A 17,588-nucleotide genomic window follows, 5' to 3' on the forward strand; every position below is an offset into this window, starting at 1 on the left:
GCAGCTGGCAATCATGTCGGCTACAATCTGTTGAAAGAGCTTAAAAATGTTTGTTTTGCTATTTGGTAAGCGATTTATTTCATGTCTGCAGTGTGCATCGCGTCGGGCACAAAGGTGGCGCTGTTCAACCGCCTACGCTCCCAAACGGTCAGCACGCGCTATCTCCACGTAGAAGGGGGCAACTTCCACGCTAGCTCGCAGCAATGGGGCGCTTTCTACATCCATCTTTGTAAGTACATCCGCTAAAAAGCCAGCCGCTCTCGGCGCGCGTCATACTGACGAAAGAATCGCTCGCTCTCATCATACAGTGGATGACGAGGAGTCGGAGGGCGAAGAATTCACGGTGCGAGACGGTTACATTCATTACGGCCAGACGGTCAAGCTAGTGTGTTCGGTCACCGGCATGGCGCTGCCCAGATTGGTAAAAAAGAAAACCGCATTGTGCGTATTTTCCTTTCTTCACCCTCCTCAACTTCCGTCTTTGCGTGTTCTAAACAGATCATCCGGAAAGTAGACAAGCAGACGGCGCTGCTGGATGCCGACGACCCGGTTTCCCAACTCCACAAGTGTGCCTTCTACCTGAAGGACACGGAGCGCATGTACCTGTGCCTCTCACAAGAAAGGATCATCCAATTTCAAGTGAGTCATGCAGCCATCGGAATCCAATACAGGCTTAAGTTGGTCTTAACAGGAAGCATGTGGATTCAGCCACAAAAAATGAGTTATGTCATATTCACTTTTGCCACTAGAGGGCAGTGTATCCTCCCAAATCAATAAACAAAATGGCTAAATATACCTATACTCTAAATTAGCTCAAACAAAAACTTAGCTTCTGTTAGTCTTAACAGGAAGCATCTGGATTCAAGCATGTAAAATGAGTTATGTCATATTCACTTTTACCACTAGAGAGCAGTGTATCCACCCACTGCTAAATATCCCTCTAAACTAAATTACGAAATATATTAGCTCGAACAAAAACTTAACTTATGTTGGTCTTAACAGGAAGCATCTGGATTCAGCCACAAAAAATGAGTTGTGTCATATTCACTTTTGCCACTAGAGGTTAGTGCATCCTCCCAAATCAATCAACAAAACGGCTAAATATACAGTACCTAGAAACTAAATCACGAATGCATTAAAAACCATTAGCTCAAACAAAAACTTAGCTAATGTTAGTCTTAACAGGAAGCATCTGGATTCAGCCTTGTAAAATGAGTTGTCATATTCACTTTTGCCACTAGAGGGCAGTTTATCCATCCACCCAGAGCAATAAAATTAATTGCAATCACTTTCAAAACAAACCATTACAACGCCACTTTAATTAAATATACCTATAAACTAAATTACGAATACATTAAAAAACCATTAGCTAAAACAAAAACTTATGTTATGTTGGTCTTAACAGGAAGCATCTGGATTCAGCCACGAAAAATGAGTTATGTCATATTCACTTTTGCCACTAGAGGGCAGTGCATCCTCCCAAATCACTAAACAAAATGGCTAAATAAACCTATAAACTAAATTACGATTACGTTAACCACCATTAGTTCAAACAAAAACGTAGCTTATGTTGGTCTTAACAGGAAGCACCAGGATTCAGCCATGTAAAATGAGTTGTCATATTCACTTTTGCCACTACAGGGCCGTGTGTCCACCCACTGCTAAATATCCCTCTCAAATAAATTGCGAATTATACCCTATTAGCTCAAACAAAAACTTAGCTTATGTTGGTCTTAACAGGAAGCATCTGGATTCAGCCGTGTAAAATAAGTTATGTCATATTTACTTTTGCTACTAGAGGGCAGTGCGTCCTCCCAAATCAATAAACAAAACAGCTAAATATACCGATAAACTAAATTACGAATGCATTAAAAACCATTAGCTCAAACAAAAACCTAGCTTATGTTGGTCTTAACAGGAAACATCTGGATTCAGCCATGTAAAATGAGTTATGTCATATTCAATTTTGCCACTAGAGGGCAGTGCATTCACCCAGAGCAATAAAATTGAATGCAAATACTTTAAAAACAAACATTTACAACGCCACTTTAATTAAATATACCAATAAACTAAATTACGAATACATTAAAAACCATTAGCTCAAACAAAAACGTAGCTTATGTTGGTCTTAACAGGAAGCACCAGGATTCAGCCATGTAAAATAAATTATGTCATATTCACTTTTGCCTCTAGAGGGCCGTGTGTCCACCCACTGCTAAATATCCCTCTCAACTAAATTGCGAATTATACCATATTAGCTCAAACAAAAACTTAGAATACAACCTGATGTTGGTCTTAACAGGAAACATCTGGATTCAGCCATGTAAAATGAGTTATGTGGTATTCACTTTTGCCACTGGAGGGCAGTGTATCCACCCAGAGCAATAAAATTAATTGCAAACACTTTCAAAACAAACCATTACAACGCCACTGTAATTAAATACCGTATACCTGGAAGCTAAATTACGAATGCATTAAAAACCATTAGCTCAAACAAAAACTTAGTTTATGTTGATCTTAACAGGAAGCATCTGGATTCAGCCATGTAAAACGAGTTGTGTTATATTAACTTTTGCCACTAGAGGGCAGTGTATCCACCCACCGCTCAATATCCCTCTAAACGAAATTACAAACTATATCATATTAGCTCAAACAAAAACTTAGAATACAACCTAATGTTGGTATTAACAGGGAGCAGCTGGATCTATTCACTGTTGCCACTAGAGGGCAGTGTATCCACCAAAATCAATAAAACTGAAGTGCAACACTTTCAAAACCATTACAAAGCCACTCTAAACGAATTCTCGAAGCGGTAAAATTATATTCGAAGCTATTTTCTCATCAAATTACTCGAGTTAATCGATTAATCGTTGCAGCACTAGTGTTGACAGCAGGTGGCAGCAGAGGTCTCGAGTGGTCTCGAAGCCTCAGAGCCAACAGTGTTGAGACTTTTATGGCTTTTTTGTTGAAGAAAATAGGAATGTGCTTGTGTTACAAGATGAACAAAATGCAACAAGTGCTATATTCTTACTTTTTTAATTGTTGTAATCTTCAAGGCCACACCATGCCCAAAGGAACCAAACAAAGAGATGATCAACGACGGCGCTTCCTGGACAATCATCAGCACGGACAAGGCCGAATACACGTTCTACGAGGGCATGGGCCCCGTCCAGTCGACTGTCACCCCTGTGCCTGTGGTGGAGAGCCTGCAGGTAACGTGCGTTTTTGTTCCCACGTGACACACGTTCTTTCATCAACAGTGTTTTACAGTTTATTTCATTGAATAGTTGGTTCATTAATTCCATGTTCAATTCGTGAAAATACAATGGACTCTGTTATTCATCCCAATTGAACTGGCAGAGTTTGATATTGTTCTGCGTGCAGCTCAACGGCGGTGGAGACGTCGCCATGTTGGAGCTAACGGGACAGAACTTCACCCCGAATTTGCGAGTGTGGTTTGGGGACGTGGAGGCGGAGACCATGTACAGGTGGGCCTTTGTCACTTCCCACTACTTTCTATACCCGCAATCAATAGCCCTGATGTACACACATGATGTTGCGCATGTACACAAATTCTTGACAAAAAAATTACATTTCATATCTTTATGTTTGAAGCCTGAAATGTGGCGAAAGGTTGCAAGATTCAAGGGGGCCGAATACTTTTGCAGGGCACTGTACGCCCTTGCCCTTAACACCCTCCAAATTCCAAAATAACTATCAGTAAACATGTATTGTTCCTGAGAGAGTGTTTCCAACAAATGTTCCTGTCCTCAGGTGCGCAGAAAGCATGTTGTGCGTGGTGCCCGACATCTCGGCGTTCCGCGAGGGCTGGCGCTGGGTGCGGCAGCCCGTGCAGGTGCCGGTGACGCTGGTAAGGAACGACGGCCTCATCTACTCCACCTCACTGACCTTCACCTACACGCCGGAGCCCGGTCCGCGGCCGCACTGCAACGCCGCCGGCGCTATCTTACGGGCCGGCAATTCCGGCCTGTTGAACAACAGCGCCAACCCGGAGGCGAGCGGCGCCGTCTACGGCCCCGCGTCGGCAGTCACGTCCTCGTCAGCCGCCGCCGCCGTGGTCTCCTAAAACCCTTTTCACACTGCACGGCGGCGAGGACGACAGCTCGGCCCGTATTCCCAAGCGCTCGCCAGTTTTTGGTTTCTCCGCCAGCGGATGCGCCTTACGACGTTACAGCGACCGAACATTTGAGGAGCAAATGCTTAAGCACGTACACAATAAACGGGTTCGTCGACACGTCGCTAAGTGCAGTGTGAAAAGGTAGCGAGAGCTAACGATAGAGAACAATCTGGAATATTACCACAAAACCAACAAAAAAAAAGTTCCGCGTCGCAATTTACAGACGAACGAGCTAACGACGAAGGAGGAAACGCTGAAGGAGCGACGTCACAAACCCGCGACGGGGAACGTTGCCGCTTCCCGGTCCTTTTTTCCCCTGTTTTGCACTGCCCTCCAAACGCTTCCCAAGTATCGTCGGCGTCGGAGGAGGACGTAGAGGGACACAAATGTGACGTAGATTTTTTTCCGGACCAAGGATCATGTATAAGCTTTAGTAAAGGTACACTTTTCTCCATAACGTTTTTTGTATTAGACATATTGTACACTTTTGTTACCAAATAGTTTTTATTCTTCCTCTGAACGTGTACCCCCCTCTTTCCCGTACTTTTTTTTCCTTTTTTTTGGGCGGAGGGGTATATTCAAACGTGTGCGCGCGCGCGTGTGTGTATGTGTATATATCAGGGGAACCACCTCAGAGGGCCTATTTTTTATTCTCATTGGTTTTTATGAAGTCTTTAAAAGAAAAAGCTTTAAGCAACGCCTCTGCCTTGCCTGCAATACATGCGACATTTCTCCTTCTCGGAATCCCACGCATCACTGGAGCGTTTTTTGTTGTTGTTGTTGTTTAAAGGAAGGACAAACTCGTCGAGAGCGGATACGGACGCGTCTTCCATGACACCAATTCAATGTGGCCTTACTGATGAGTTCAGTGGGAAGAAAAACAAACGCTTCCGCTCATTTTCACGTCCAATTTGGGTACTGTCACAGCAGAGCCTTCTTTTTTTTCTAAAGGTCCATCAAGCGGTTGCACTTACGAAGCATATCAAGGCCTTCTTCACGTCTTATTCGAGCTTTCCTGACAGCAATACTGTACAGCAATTTCACCAGCCAGCCCGTAAAGGAATATCCAGTTGGACTCACTCCATTAAAACTCTCCAAATAGTCCAAAAGGAAAAAAAAAAGCAGGCAATACGACTGTAAACTTGAATGTGTGCCGATTGGAGTGCGAGAAAAAAAAACGTGCAAATTAAGTTATGCCACCCTCATCTGCCTGTTTGTCAAATGTTTTCTATTTTATTATTTTAAATGATCCCTGGTGAGTATAAGCGGATGAGTGAATGAATGAATTTTTTAAATTATTGGTACAAAGTTTCCCCCTTCATCTTATGTCAAAAAAAAAAAAAAGTGCATTATTGCCTGCGCTGCCTGGGATTTTTATTGTTATTATTATGAAGAGTCAAAAAAAAGCCAATTCCTGTCTGGATTTGTCAAGTAGCAAAACAAATACCCTTTACCAGCCAGGACCGGCTTGTTTTTTTGCCTTTGTTTACACATACAGTGGTATGAAAAGGTATCTGAAAGTTTTGGAATTTCTCACATTTTTGCAAAAAATCACCATCTTTGTCAAAATCACACAGATGAAAAAACTGTCTGCTTTAATTAAAACCCTCCAAATGTTTATAGGGTTTCATATTTTAACTAGAAATGGCAATTTCTGGAGAAATTACTCGGGGTCTTTGCTGTGTGGAGATACAGATCTTAGCCCCGCCCAGGTTGTTTTAGGGACATTTCGGGGACAAAATCAGGTCAGTTCCTGTTGATTTGGGGACATTTGGGGGACACGTTCTGGTCGTAGCTGGTCAGTTCTTTTTGATTTGGGGACATGTCCAGGTCATATCAGGTCATTTGGGGGCGTGTCCTGGTCATATCAGGTGATTTGGGGACATTTGGGGGACACCTATTGATATCTGGTCACTTCCTGTTGATTTTGGGACATTTGGAGGCCACGTCCTGGTCATAACAGGTCAGTTCCTGTTGATTTGGGGACATGTCCAGGTCATATCAGGTCATTTGGGGGCGTGTCCTGGTCATATCAGGTGATTTGGGGACATATGGGGGACACCTATTGATATCTGGTCACTTCCTGTTGATTTGGGGACATTTGGGGGCGTGTCCTGGTCATATCAGGTCATTTGGGGGACACCTATTGATATCTGGTCATTTCCTGTTGATTTGGGGGACACAGATCTTAACCCCGCCCAGGTTGTTTTGGGGACATTTCGGGGACAAAGGTCACTTCCTGTTGATTTGAGGACATTTGGGGGACACGTCGTGGTCATAACTGGTCAGTTGCTGTTGATTTGGGGACATGTCCAGGTCATATCAGGTCATTTGGGGACATTTGGGGGACACCTATTGAAATCTGGTCACTTCCTGTTGATTTTGGGACATTTGGGGGACACGTCCTGGTCATAACTGCTCAGTTCTTGTTGATTTAGGGACATGTCCAGGTCATTTGGGGGCGTGTCCTGGTCATATGAGGTAATTTGGGGACATTTGGGGGACACCTATTGATATCTGGTCACTTCCTGTTGATTTGGGGACATTCGGGGGACACGTCCTGGTCATATCAAGTCATTTGGGGACATTTGGCGGACAACTATTGATATCTGGTCATTTCCTGTTGATTTGGGCACATTTGTTTTTTTTTTTTTTTTTTGCGATTGTAAGTGAATGGGAAATTTGGACATCCATGGGCGTCGATGGCATCGGCTTACATATGTGTCAATGGAATCAGGTACATTTGGGGGACACGTCCGATTGATATCCGTTCATTTCCAGTTGATTTGGGGCCATTTGTTTTTTTGCCATTGAAAATGAATGGAAAATTTGGACGTTCATGGCCGTCAATGGCATCGACTTACATTAGCGTCAATGGAATCAAAGTACATTGGTATCAATAGAATTGATATACATGGCCATCAATGGCATCTGACTAAATTGGCATCAATTTAATGTAAATGCCATTGGAAATGAATGGGGAAATTTGGACGTCCATGGGCGTCAATGGCATCGACTTCCATAAGCGTCAATGGAATCAGGTACATTTGGGGGACACGTCCGATTGATATCTGTTCATTTCCAGTCGATTTGGGGACATCTGTTTTTTTGTCATCGAAAATGAATGGGAAATTTGGACGTCCATGGCCGTCCGTCAATGACATGGACTTACAAATGTGTCAATGGAATCCAAGTACATTGGCATCAATAGATTTGAAATACATGACTGTCAATGCATCAATGCAATGTAAATTCCGTTGGAAGTGAATGGGAAATTTGAACGTTGCATCCAAATTCTGTATAAAACTTTTATGCCCTTAACTGTCCCGGAATTTATGTCCAAATTATGTGATTTGGTCAAAAATTGTAGGACTAGATACATTTTGAAAAAAAAAATAAATAAATAAATCGGTGAAAAATCGGCGTTGACGGGCGAACGGAAAATTTTTCGGGGGTCGTGTATGGAGCTATAATTGTCATATTGCTGATGATGGCTGGCTGATGATGCACAACACAAGTCATTTTTTGCACAAAAAAAGCTTTTCATTCAATAAAGAAACCATATACAGTACAAGGGATGATGTTATAAAAAAAAATAAAAAATTATGTGGTGACATATGACATTTCCCCCTTTTCCCCTTAGCCCAAAAAAACCCCGGGACTTCCAGTAAAGAGAAATTGAAACCAATTTTTACCAAACAATTTAAGTCAGATGTATGCCCAATCACTGATAAGTGGTTTAAAGCTACCCTGCCCACTATAAAACACACACCTGGTCAATTGTCTTGACGAGAAGCATTGTCTGATGTGAATCATGGCTCGGTCAAAAGACCTGCGATCAAGGATTGTTGACTTGTATAAAGCTGAGAAAGGATACAAAACCATCACGAAAAGTCCAAATTTTCATCAATTGACAGTCAGAGAAGTTGTCTTCAAATGGAGAGAGTTTGGCACTGTTGCTTCTTTTGCAAGGAGTGGCCGTCCACCATAGATGACGAGCGCAGAATACTCAGGTAAAAAAAAGAAGAGTGTCAGCTCAAGGCTTACAGAATTCACTGGCATAGTCCAATCTATCGGTAAAACTGGCCAAGAATGGTGTTCATGGTAGGACTCCATGGACGAAGCCACGGCTGTCTAAAAAAATATTGTTCCTCGTTTAACGTTCGCAAAAAGGCACATGGACACGCCACAGAAGTTTTGGCAAAATATTTTGTGGACTCATGAAACCAAAGTTGAATTGTTGAGCATCATGATTTGGGGCTGTTTTGTTGCCTCAGGGCCTGGACAACTTGCAATCATTTATGGAAGAAGCAATTCAAGTTTATCAGGAAGGTTTTCAGGAAAACAGACAGAATCTAAAAAGAGGATGGGTGCTGCACCAAGACAATGATCCAAGACATGGAAGTAAATCAACTTCAGAATGGTTTCAGAACAACAAAATACACGTTCTTGAGTGGCCTAGTCAAATTCCAGACTTGAACCCCATTGAGAAGCCGTGGCATGACTTAAAGACAGCGATTCATGTCAGACATTTCAGGAATCTGACTGAATTAGAGCGGTTTTGTAGAGAGGTATGAACCAAGATTAGTCCGGATCCACGTGCCAGACTGATCTGCAGCTCCAGGAAGTGTCTAGTTGAAGTTATTGCTGCCAAAGGGGTGGACACAAAATATTAAATGTGATGGTTCATTTGCTTATTTTTTCCCCTTCTGTCATTGTTTTGCATTCTATTCTCATTAAAATATGAAAACCGATAAATATTTGGGTGGTTTTAGATAAAGCGGACACTGTTTTTTCATCTGTGTGATTTTGACAAAGCTCAGATCACATTTGATGGGGATTTTATGCAGAAATGTGATAAATTCCAAAAGATTCAGATACCTTTTCATACCACTTTATTGCTCTTCATCTCTGGCCGGGGCTCGAACCGCGAGCCTTTTGTTTCTTTAAAGGGACTTTGCTGAGGGCTGCGAAAACATGTTACACGCCTTTTTTGTTTTTAACTCTTCTGGAAGCAGCTGTTCTTTGTTTTTTTTAACGGTTATAACGAGCGGCGAACAATGTATGTAAGCTCTTAAAAATGCCAAATGTCTGACCGTGTGTTTTGTTTTCATGCACTGCACAGTGAGAGGCAGCTTTAAAAGTAACATTTAAAGAAAAACAAAGTAGCTCTCAGCCTTACTTTTCAAGACTATTGTGGAGCGCTAACTTTTCTCTCCCCCTGGTTTCTCTCACTATTTTCCTTATTTAATATCACTGTCACTATCCTTCGCTCACTCACTGTATCTGTTCTTCTAGTACTGGTCATTGTGGTAGTATACTCTGTGCTCAAAGGGTAGAAACCTGTGCTGTTTGTAATATTTAGCAATAGCATCAAAAAACAAGGGGATTTTTTTTTTTTTTTTTTTTTTTTTTGGAATAGCATAGTTTTTTTGTACATATCGCAGCTCGAGATCATGCTCCAATCTGTATGTCATTAAACACGGGGAAAAATGCATAAAAGTGACATTTTAAAGACGTCTCTGCTTATTTTTTAACGGGTTAGCACACAGTTCTCAGTCGCAGTGACGAAATCTGTCCCTGGGTTACGAACAAGTTCCGTTCCTACGATGGTGACGTAAACCGAATTTCCGCGTAAGTCCGAGTTAACCCTTTAAATCGACACCATAGACTTCATAACCTATTGACATGACACGGGAAACTGGGCCGATTCGTAGTGGGCCTATTTTCAAAACTTCAAATATTTTCAAAAACAAAGCTGCTACCAACCTAAAACCAAAACGGCCATATACTTTAGCCACATATGAGTCTCCGTGAGCAGCGGCAGCAAAAATTTCAGTCGTTCCCGAATAAAATCCTGATTATTTTCCATATAAGTATAGCACATCTTAAAATGGCTGTAAAAGTCTCAGATTTTACACTAGATGCACAAAAATCACCAAATGCAGAGATAATCACCTATATTTTCAGGATCAATAGCAATATTTAACATAACATATCGAAGTTTTTGACCAAAAAGGCAACTTAATTTTTTTTTTTTTTTAATTTATCGCAAGTTTTGAACAGCTAATAAATCACTCAATTTAACATCGGAAACTTAATACTTGAGGAAAACATGCAGAATCAATTAGAAATAATATTTAAATAGATTATTAATCAATTCTATATACAATCACAACTTATTATAGAATAGAATAGCCCTTTATTATCATTATACACTATATACCACTAGCAAATGAGGCTAGCAGCTGCCTGGTGTAAAAGGAGTTTTTCTGGCGAAAATTCTTGTGAATGAATGCTTAAATCCCCAAATTTTTCATAGATATGGACGTAAAACAGTCTCTATTCTTGGTTAAAAGCATAGAAACCATGCAGTTAGCGTATATTTTACATATATTGACGAGGTAGAATGCTAGTATGTTAGCGAATGAGGCTAGCGGCCGCCTGGCGTAACAGGCTTTTTTTGGCAAAAATTCTTGTGAATAAATGCTTAAATCCCCGAATTCTCCATAGATATGGACGTAAAACGGTCTCGTTTCTTGGTTAAATGCAAAGAAACCGTGCAGGTAGCGTTTATTTTACGTATATTGACAAAGTACAACGCTACTATGTTAGCGATTGAGGCTAGCGGCCGCCTGGCGTAACGGGCTTTTTTTGGCAAAAATTCTTGTGAATAAATGCTTAAATCTCCGAATTCTCCATAGATATGGACGTAAAACAGTCTCGATTCTTGGTTAAAAGCAAAGAAAACGTGCATTAAGCATTTATTTTACGTAAATATGTCGAAATACAATGCTATTGTTAGCAAATGAGGCTAGCGGCCGCCTGACGTTAACAGAGCTTTTCTGGTGAAAATTCATGTGAATAAATGCTTATCCCCGAATTCTCCATAGATATGGACATAAAACAATCACGTTTCTTGGTTAAATGCAAAGAAACCGTGCAGGTAGCGTTTATTTTTCGTATATAGACGAAGTACAACGCGACTATGTTAGCAATTGAGGCTAGCGCCCGCCTGGCATAAAAGCTTTTCTGGCGAAAATTCTTGTGAATAAATGCTTAAATCTCCGATATCTTTATAGATATGGACCTAAAACAGTCACGATTCTTGGTTAAAAGCAACGAAACCATACAGTTAGCATTTATTTTACGTAATTTGACGAAGTACAATGCTACTATGTTAGCGAATGAGGCTAGCGGCCGCCCGGCGTATCAGTAGCTTTTCTGGCGAAAATTCTTGTGAATAAATGCTTAAATACCCGAATTCTTTATAGAAATGGATATAAAACAGTCTCGGTTCTTGGTTAAAAGCAAAAAAAAACGTGTAGTTGGGATTTATTTTCGTGAATATGACGAAGTACAATGCTACTATGTTCGCGAGTAAGGCTAGCGGCCGCCCAGCATAACGGGGGCTTTTCTGGCTTAAATTTAGAAGTCTTGATTCTTTGTTAAAAGCAAAGAAACCGTGCAGTTAGCGTTTATTTTAAGTGTATCGACGAAGTACATTGCTACTATGTTAGCGATCAGTAGTATCCAAACTATTCCACAAAGGGCCGCAGTGGGTGCAGGATATCATTCCAACAAAACAAGACCACACCTTTTCACCAATCTGGCGTTTTATAAGTGCAATCAGTTGATTGCAGTCAGGTGCTGCTTGTTTTCGTAGAAACCACATTGGTTTAAAGGTTTGTGCTTGATCGGTATGAACAAAAACCAGGACTCACAGCGGCCCTTAGGACCAGTTTGGAGACCCCTGATATAGATTGAACATTGTATGAGGGAGTTATTAGTCATTTTCTGAATTTGGTGTTTTGCCGAAAAAAATGGCCGAGTTTGGCACCCCGCCACGGTCAGGCCTGTAAATGAAAACTCACCATTTTGAGAACTTGAGATCTGATATGTCTCATGAACAGTCTCACCAATTTTGAGTAAGATCCAAATAACTCTCCAGGTGCCAATGTCTCAGATATGCACCCTGTAACTCGATATAAATTCCACATTCAATCCAAAATACCCGATTTCCTGTTGGGTTTGGAATATGGGTGCTAGAAACTTTTTGGAGCAATTTTGCACAAGGTATTTACTCCCCAAATTTCATTGCTCTGTGTTGAAAAAACCTAATAGGAGAAGCATTTTTGAAAAATTCAAGGGGGCGCCACCGAGTCATTTTGTTATGTTGTTTCGCAACGTTGCAAAATTATCAAAATTCACGCAAATCTGCAAGAATGTGCAAATTTTGGTGAGTTTTTGCGCGTGTTCAGGTGTCCGAATTGGCCATTTTCAAAATATTAATCCTTTGCAAAACAATAATTACTTACCTTGGCTGGGTTGAAACAGAAGCAGTTGCGCGTTGTCTGTAAACGGGGGTCTCCAGGGTAAAACGGACAAATTGAAAATAGTTTGTGGGCTTAATGTGCCATGAAACTGCTATGGCAGCATATAGACATACTGGTCTATCAAACACAACAGTTCTTTTGGCTTAAAATACAGCAGTTTATTTTCAAGAGGGGTGCAAGAGCACAAACGGCTTTTTCAGCCTTGTCTGAGTTTTCCGCCATACATATAAAATTTTCCCCAGAAGAACGTCTCTTAAAGCTCCGTAGCACCACTGGAACATCTCTTGTGGTCTTCAGTTATCGGCAACTGATTTCGTTGTTGTTCTAAATGACAGGCATGTTGTCGGTCGTTCTTACTGTACATACAAAATCAGGTTTTTATTTTGATTTTGGCACCGTAAAACCATTAATTTGTGTGATCGAGTGCACGCACTAGTTGGCTCACTTCGGTGCCCGCGGTTACAATTGTTCATTCGCTCCCTCCCAGTCAAAATGATTTGGATGTCAATTGGAGCCAGTGAGTTAATAGTACAATACCAAGGATGGATCAGTTGATACAAATTACTTTTGTAACCAGAGAAGGATCATCTGACCCTAATCAGCATATCTTATGTGAGCACTATGGTCCTCATTAGTCAAAACCACAGGGTTGGATTGCTCCAATTAGCATCTTGTTTGTGGAGTAGGGCTGCCTTGTCTTTGCTGGACAGTGGACTGCTCAGGCAGGCAATCGGGCGGACAACCTTTTTACATATTCCAAAAGCTGCAGTACAAGGGATGGCCTGGGACTTCCAGTGTTAACAGATCTAATTGCCATAAATGTAGCCCGCGAACCAAATTGAGTTTGACACCCGTGTACAAGGCACCAGACGTTTTCACTTCGCAGGAGATAAACAAGCATCAACAAATGTTCCGTATCGGCTAAGTGACCTCATTCTCTGTTTGTTTGCCTTTTGAATCCGTGGAAATCTGCTGAGCAATACTAGGAATCCAACCTTTCCAAAGTGCAGGTGTTCCATATCCCACTAACGGAGATAAAAGCGAGGTCTGACTGTAAACACAGACTTGTGATTTGCGAGTAGAGTTGAAAAAAATCCCTCGTTATTTGATTTTTCGCCTCTAAAAAAAGGGCAGAAATCCTTTTTGAAGTCATATTCAAGGACTTCAGAACCGTTCATGGTTCCTTTTGAAGCTACTTCAATGCAACGCCATGTTTTGGAAGTCTAATGAAGAGTCCAAATACTGAACGAATGTAGTTCTGTGAAAACGTAGCGGCAATTCAGACGACTTCCGGCGGTAGCAACGAGTGAATGCTGGTGAGGCTGATGTACGAGGCCATGCCACCCGGTGCCCCTTGACCGGCGCGCTCTGTGTCCTGTCCCGGGTTCTGCTCGGGATACGGATGGATGTATAACTCTACGTACGTCTCGCCGATCTGCTCGATGGGTTCTTCCTCGTCAGAGTCTTGCAGATGCTCTGGGACCTCTACGGTCATCGGCTGGGGTATCTCCTGGACTACTTCCTGGACTACTTCCTGGACTACATCCTGGACGACATCCTGGACACCGTTGACGACGGGGTTACTAGCTAGCGATCCCGGGTATCTTGCCGACCTGCGCTGGTTCCTGATCTGACGCTTGGCCTGGCGCTTTTGCTCTTCTTTCTCCCGTCGTCTGGCCTGGCGCTTGTGCAGAGCGCTCTCTTCGGGTCCTTCGTACCATTTGGCGTCGATAATCTGAGTCCAGATGTCCACGGTCCGCGCCTTGAGCTGCATGGAGGTCAAGGTGGCCTTCATGCCCTGACGGAAGCGCCGGTTCATAAAGCAGTAGACGACAGGGTTGACGCAGGTGGACGTGTACGACAGGAGGTGGATGAAGGAGATGGGCGCGCCGGTCAGACGTTGGACCACCTGCGGGTCGTAAGCCTGCCAGGCGTTGACCACGAAGATGGGAGTCCAGCATAGGAAAAACAAGCAAACGATGACCAGGAGCATGCGGACCACTCGCTTCTTGGCCAGAAGGTTGGTCGTGTTGCTTCGGATGCCCACGCGGCCCAACCCGCCCTGGGAGTTTCGCTTTTTTGAGTGAAGGTAGCAGCCGTCGCCATCGACTTCTCGAAGGCTGCTAAAGCTGGCCGGTCTGTCTGCAAACAGAACGGAAGCGGCTCGAGTTGCACATTAGGAACTTCTGCGGTTTTCCGTACCTCTGGTGGACATCCTGTTGGACAGCTCGAACCTGATGCCTTTGTAGAGCTCCACAGAAATGAGACTGTAGGCGGTCAGTATCACCGTACCCGGCAGGAAGAAGAGCAAAAGCAACAAAGACGTATACCTGCAGAAGACAAAAATTCTCGTTGGAGTCCGCCCGCTTAGTCTTCAGGTGCAATTTCGCCGTACCAGTACGTCAGGAGGTTTTCCTCTCGCCACATCATACGGCACATGTGACCTTCGGTGTTGTCGCGTCGTTGGAAGGGCTTCAACGAGCTGGAGAAGATGTACGGCATCATGAGAGCTGAGGAAGTCAGCCACGTCGCGGTGATGACCCTTAACGCGTGAGACTTGGTCTGCCACGTCCTGGAGCTTAGCGGTCTGCAGATGGCGCTGTAGCGTTCCAGAGCGATGGCCATCAGGTTGTAAGTGGAAACACTCACAGAGACCCCTGAGATAAAAAAAACAAACAATTGATATTATCTATTGTTTGGGCTACAGCCCGAACTGTTTGACTGATCGGTACTGTTCGAATTTCGAAACGCCCGGAATTTTCACGTGACGCAGGGAATTTCGATAATTTTTATGCTTTTTTTTTTTTTTTTCCCTCATGTCCAAAATAAAGCATTCTCATTCATTCATTCATTCTCATTCATTTTTCGAAAGACCCTGAAAATGTTTCCGTTCGCCCGTAAACAAGTTTTGGAAAAAAAATTTCAAAATCTGTCTAGTCCTATTTTTGACCAAATCACATAATTTCGACATCAAAAATTCCGGGACGGTGATGGGTATAAAACTTTCCCATTCATTTTTAATGGGGAAATTTCCCATTCACTTCCAATTGAATTTACATTGCATCGATGTCATTGACGGCCATGTATGTCAAATCTATTGATGCCAATGTACTTGGATTCCATTGATGCATATGTAAGTCGATGCCATTGACGGCCACGGACGTCCAAATTTCCCATTATCAATGGCAAAAAAAATAATGTCCCCAAATCAACAAGAAATGACCAGATATCGATAGGACGTGTCCCCAAAACCCCCAGATTCCATTGACGCATAAGGTTGTTTTTGTTTGAGCTAATTTTTTTTTTTTTTATACGTTCGTAATTCAGTTCATAGTTTTTTGTGGGAATATGAGTTTGAACAATTTGTTCAGAGCATTTAAAAAAAAAAAAAGTTAGCATTTTATAGCATTTAAGCTAGCGGACTTTTGCTATGTAAGTCAGCCAATTGTTCTTTTGTTGGACTTAGATCCTCGTATTTATTTTTAAATAATGTTTGAGGCTCAGCTCAGGTATTTAGATTTTTTTATGTTCCTTATCCGATTACTCGGGTATTTGAACTAACTAGTTCATTGATTAATCGACAACTAAAATAATCGATAGTTTCAGCCATAATCAGAATATAATAGAGTGGTGTTGAAATGGTTTGTTTTGAAACTGTTTGCATCTAGTTTTATTCATTGATATACTGCCCTCTAGCAGCAACAGTGAATATGAAATTATTTCACATGACTAAATCCAGCTGCTCACTGTTGAGACCAACAAAAGGTAAGTTTTTGTTTGAGCTAATATTTTTTTGTACATTCATAATTTAGTTTGGAGATACATTTGGCTGTTTTTGTGGGACTAAAGAGTTTCAACAATGTAAGAGCATTGTGAAAAATAAAGTTAGTATTTTATAGCATTTAAGCTAGCGGACTTTTGCTATGTAAATTAGCCAATTGTTGTTGTACTTAGATCCTCTTTTTTTTTTTTTAAACACCGTTTGAGGTGCAGTTCAGGTATTTTGATCATGTTCCTTATCCGATTACTCGATTATTTGAACTAATTAGTTCATCGATTAATCGACTAATAGAATAATAGTCGCAGCCCTAATAAGAATTTCATTAAAAGCAACAAATGGTTGATTTGGAATTAACGACCCCCCCAAAAAAATTTTTTTAATCAAACCTTATGTTACCATATGTGTTTTTAGATTATATAGAATTTATTAATCTATAAATTAATTAATCATATATAATAATACATATATATAATTTTTTTAACCCTATTAGAGCACTCTTTGGTTGCTGAAAATTATCATACCCATAAGGTACATGGCAATCTTGCATGTTGCGTCGCTGAATTTGAAGGTCTTCATGAGGTTGGTGATGAGGGTGACAGGGATGCACACCAAGGAGACCATCAAGTCGCTGACGGCCAGGGAGAGCAGGAACAAATTGGTGACGGTGCGCATGCGCCGATTCCGAGACAGAACCGTGATGATTAAACTATTGCCCACCACGCTGATGAGGAAGATGGCGCAGTAAAGGACGACGCGCACAAAGTCCTCGGCATCTGCCGGAGTGGGACAAGGACAGAAGAGTTTTTATAGTCACCGTGCGTCATTTGCGTCAAGTCCAAGTCGATACCTTTGATGCTCATGTCCGCTGTTGCGACTTTCTGGGGCCCGCAACCCGACGCATTGCTGATGCCCAATTTGCACAAAAACGTGCTAATTTCCGTAGAATTAAGCATTTCGTCTACGTTGAAAGTTTCCATGGTGTGAAAAAGAGCTGAGAAAAAAAGAGAAGAAAAAAAGTGGACCGCGACTGGCGCTCCTGACTGCACCGCACTTTCTTTTGGCTTGCAATGACCGCCTCAGGGATCTAAGCGAGTTCCCGTTCGGCTTTCGTGACGTCATCACTTTAGTGACACACCGGGCGCAAGAAAGTTTTGTGACGTCACATGCCAATGTCAAGAAAATCACAATCAAGGTAGCTCTGGATACTTCATTGGATGTTTTTCATATTATTCCATTGTAAAAAAAAATCAGTCTGCGGTGGAAAACACAGACAAGGCTAAAAAAGCAGTTTCTGCTCTTGCAGGGCCGGCCCAGCCTATACGCAGACTATGTA

At 42.0% G+C, this 17,588-nt stretch overlaps 2 protein-coding genes across 5 annotated transcripts in view; one reads left to right on the forward strand and one right to left on the reverse strand.

Moving 5' to 3' along the window:
* Positions 1-9,669, forward strand: part of rbpjb (recombination signal binding protein for immunoglobulin kappa J region b) — a 57,975-nt gene extending 48,306 nt beyond the window's left edge. For 2 of the 4 annotated variants that reach the window (XM_057855333.1, XM_057855334.1), the window contains 6 exons: positions 92-229; positions 309-421; positions 499-639; positions 3,057-3,212; positions 3,385-3,488; positions 3,775-5,241. In XM_057855333.1, the coding sequence (XP_057711316.1) occupies positions 92-229; positions 309-421; positions 499-639; positions 3,057-3,212; positions 3,385-3,488; positions 3,775-4,087 (965 nt within the window). In that variant the 3' untranslated portion in view covers positions 4,088-5,241. Of the gene's footprint in view, positions 1-91; positions 230-308; positions 422-498; positions 640-3,056; positions 3,213-3,384; positions 3,489-3,774 lie in introns of all 4 variants that reach the window. The other 2 variants (XR_009066722.1, XM_057855335.1) reach the window with 2 other exon arrangements.
* A 2,869-nt stretch (positions 9,670-12,538) lies between these two features.
* On the reverse strand, positions 12,539-17,290 carry LOC130928793 (cholecystokinin receptor type A-like). The gene is made up of 5 exons (XM_057855550.1): positions 17,103-17,290; positions 16,777-17,028; positions 14,870-15,131; positions 14,677-14,804; positions 12,539-14,616 (listed from the first exon to the last, which is right to left on the reverse strand). Exons 1-5 carry the CDS (start codon positions 17,230-17,232, stop codon positions 13,754-13,756), a joined length of 1,635 nt encoding a protein of 544 aa, XP_057711533.1. The 5' UTR covers positions 17,233-17,290; the 3' UTR covers positions 12,539-13,753.
* Between the last annotated feature and the right edge of the window lie 298 nt (positions 17,291-17,588).

Source organism: Corythoichthys intestinalis, chromosome 13 (assembly GCF_030265065.1).
Source record: "Corythoichthys intestinalis isolate RoL2023-P3 chromosome 13, ASM3026506v1, whole genome shotgun sequence".
Classification (NCBI taxonomy): domain Eukaryota; kingdom Metazoa; phylum Chordata; class Actinopteri; order Syngnathiformes; family Syngnathidae; genus Corythoichthys; species Corythoichthys intestinalis.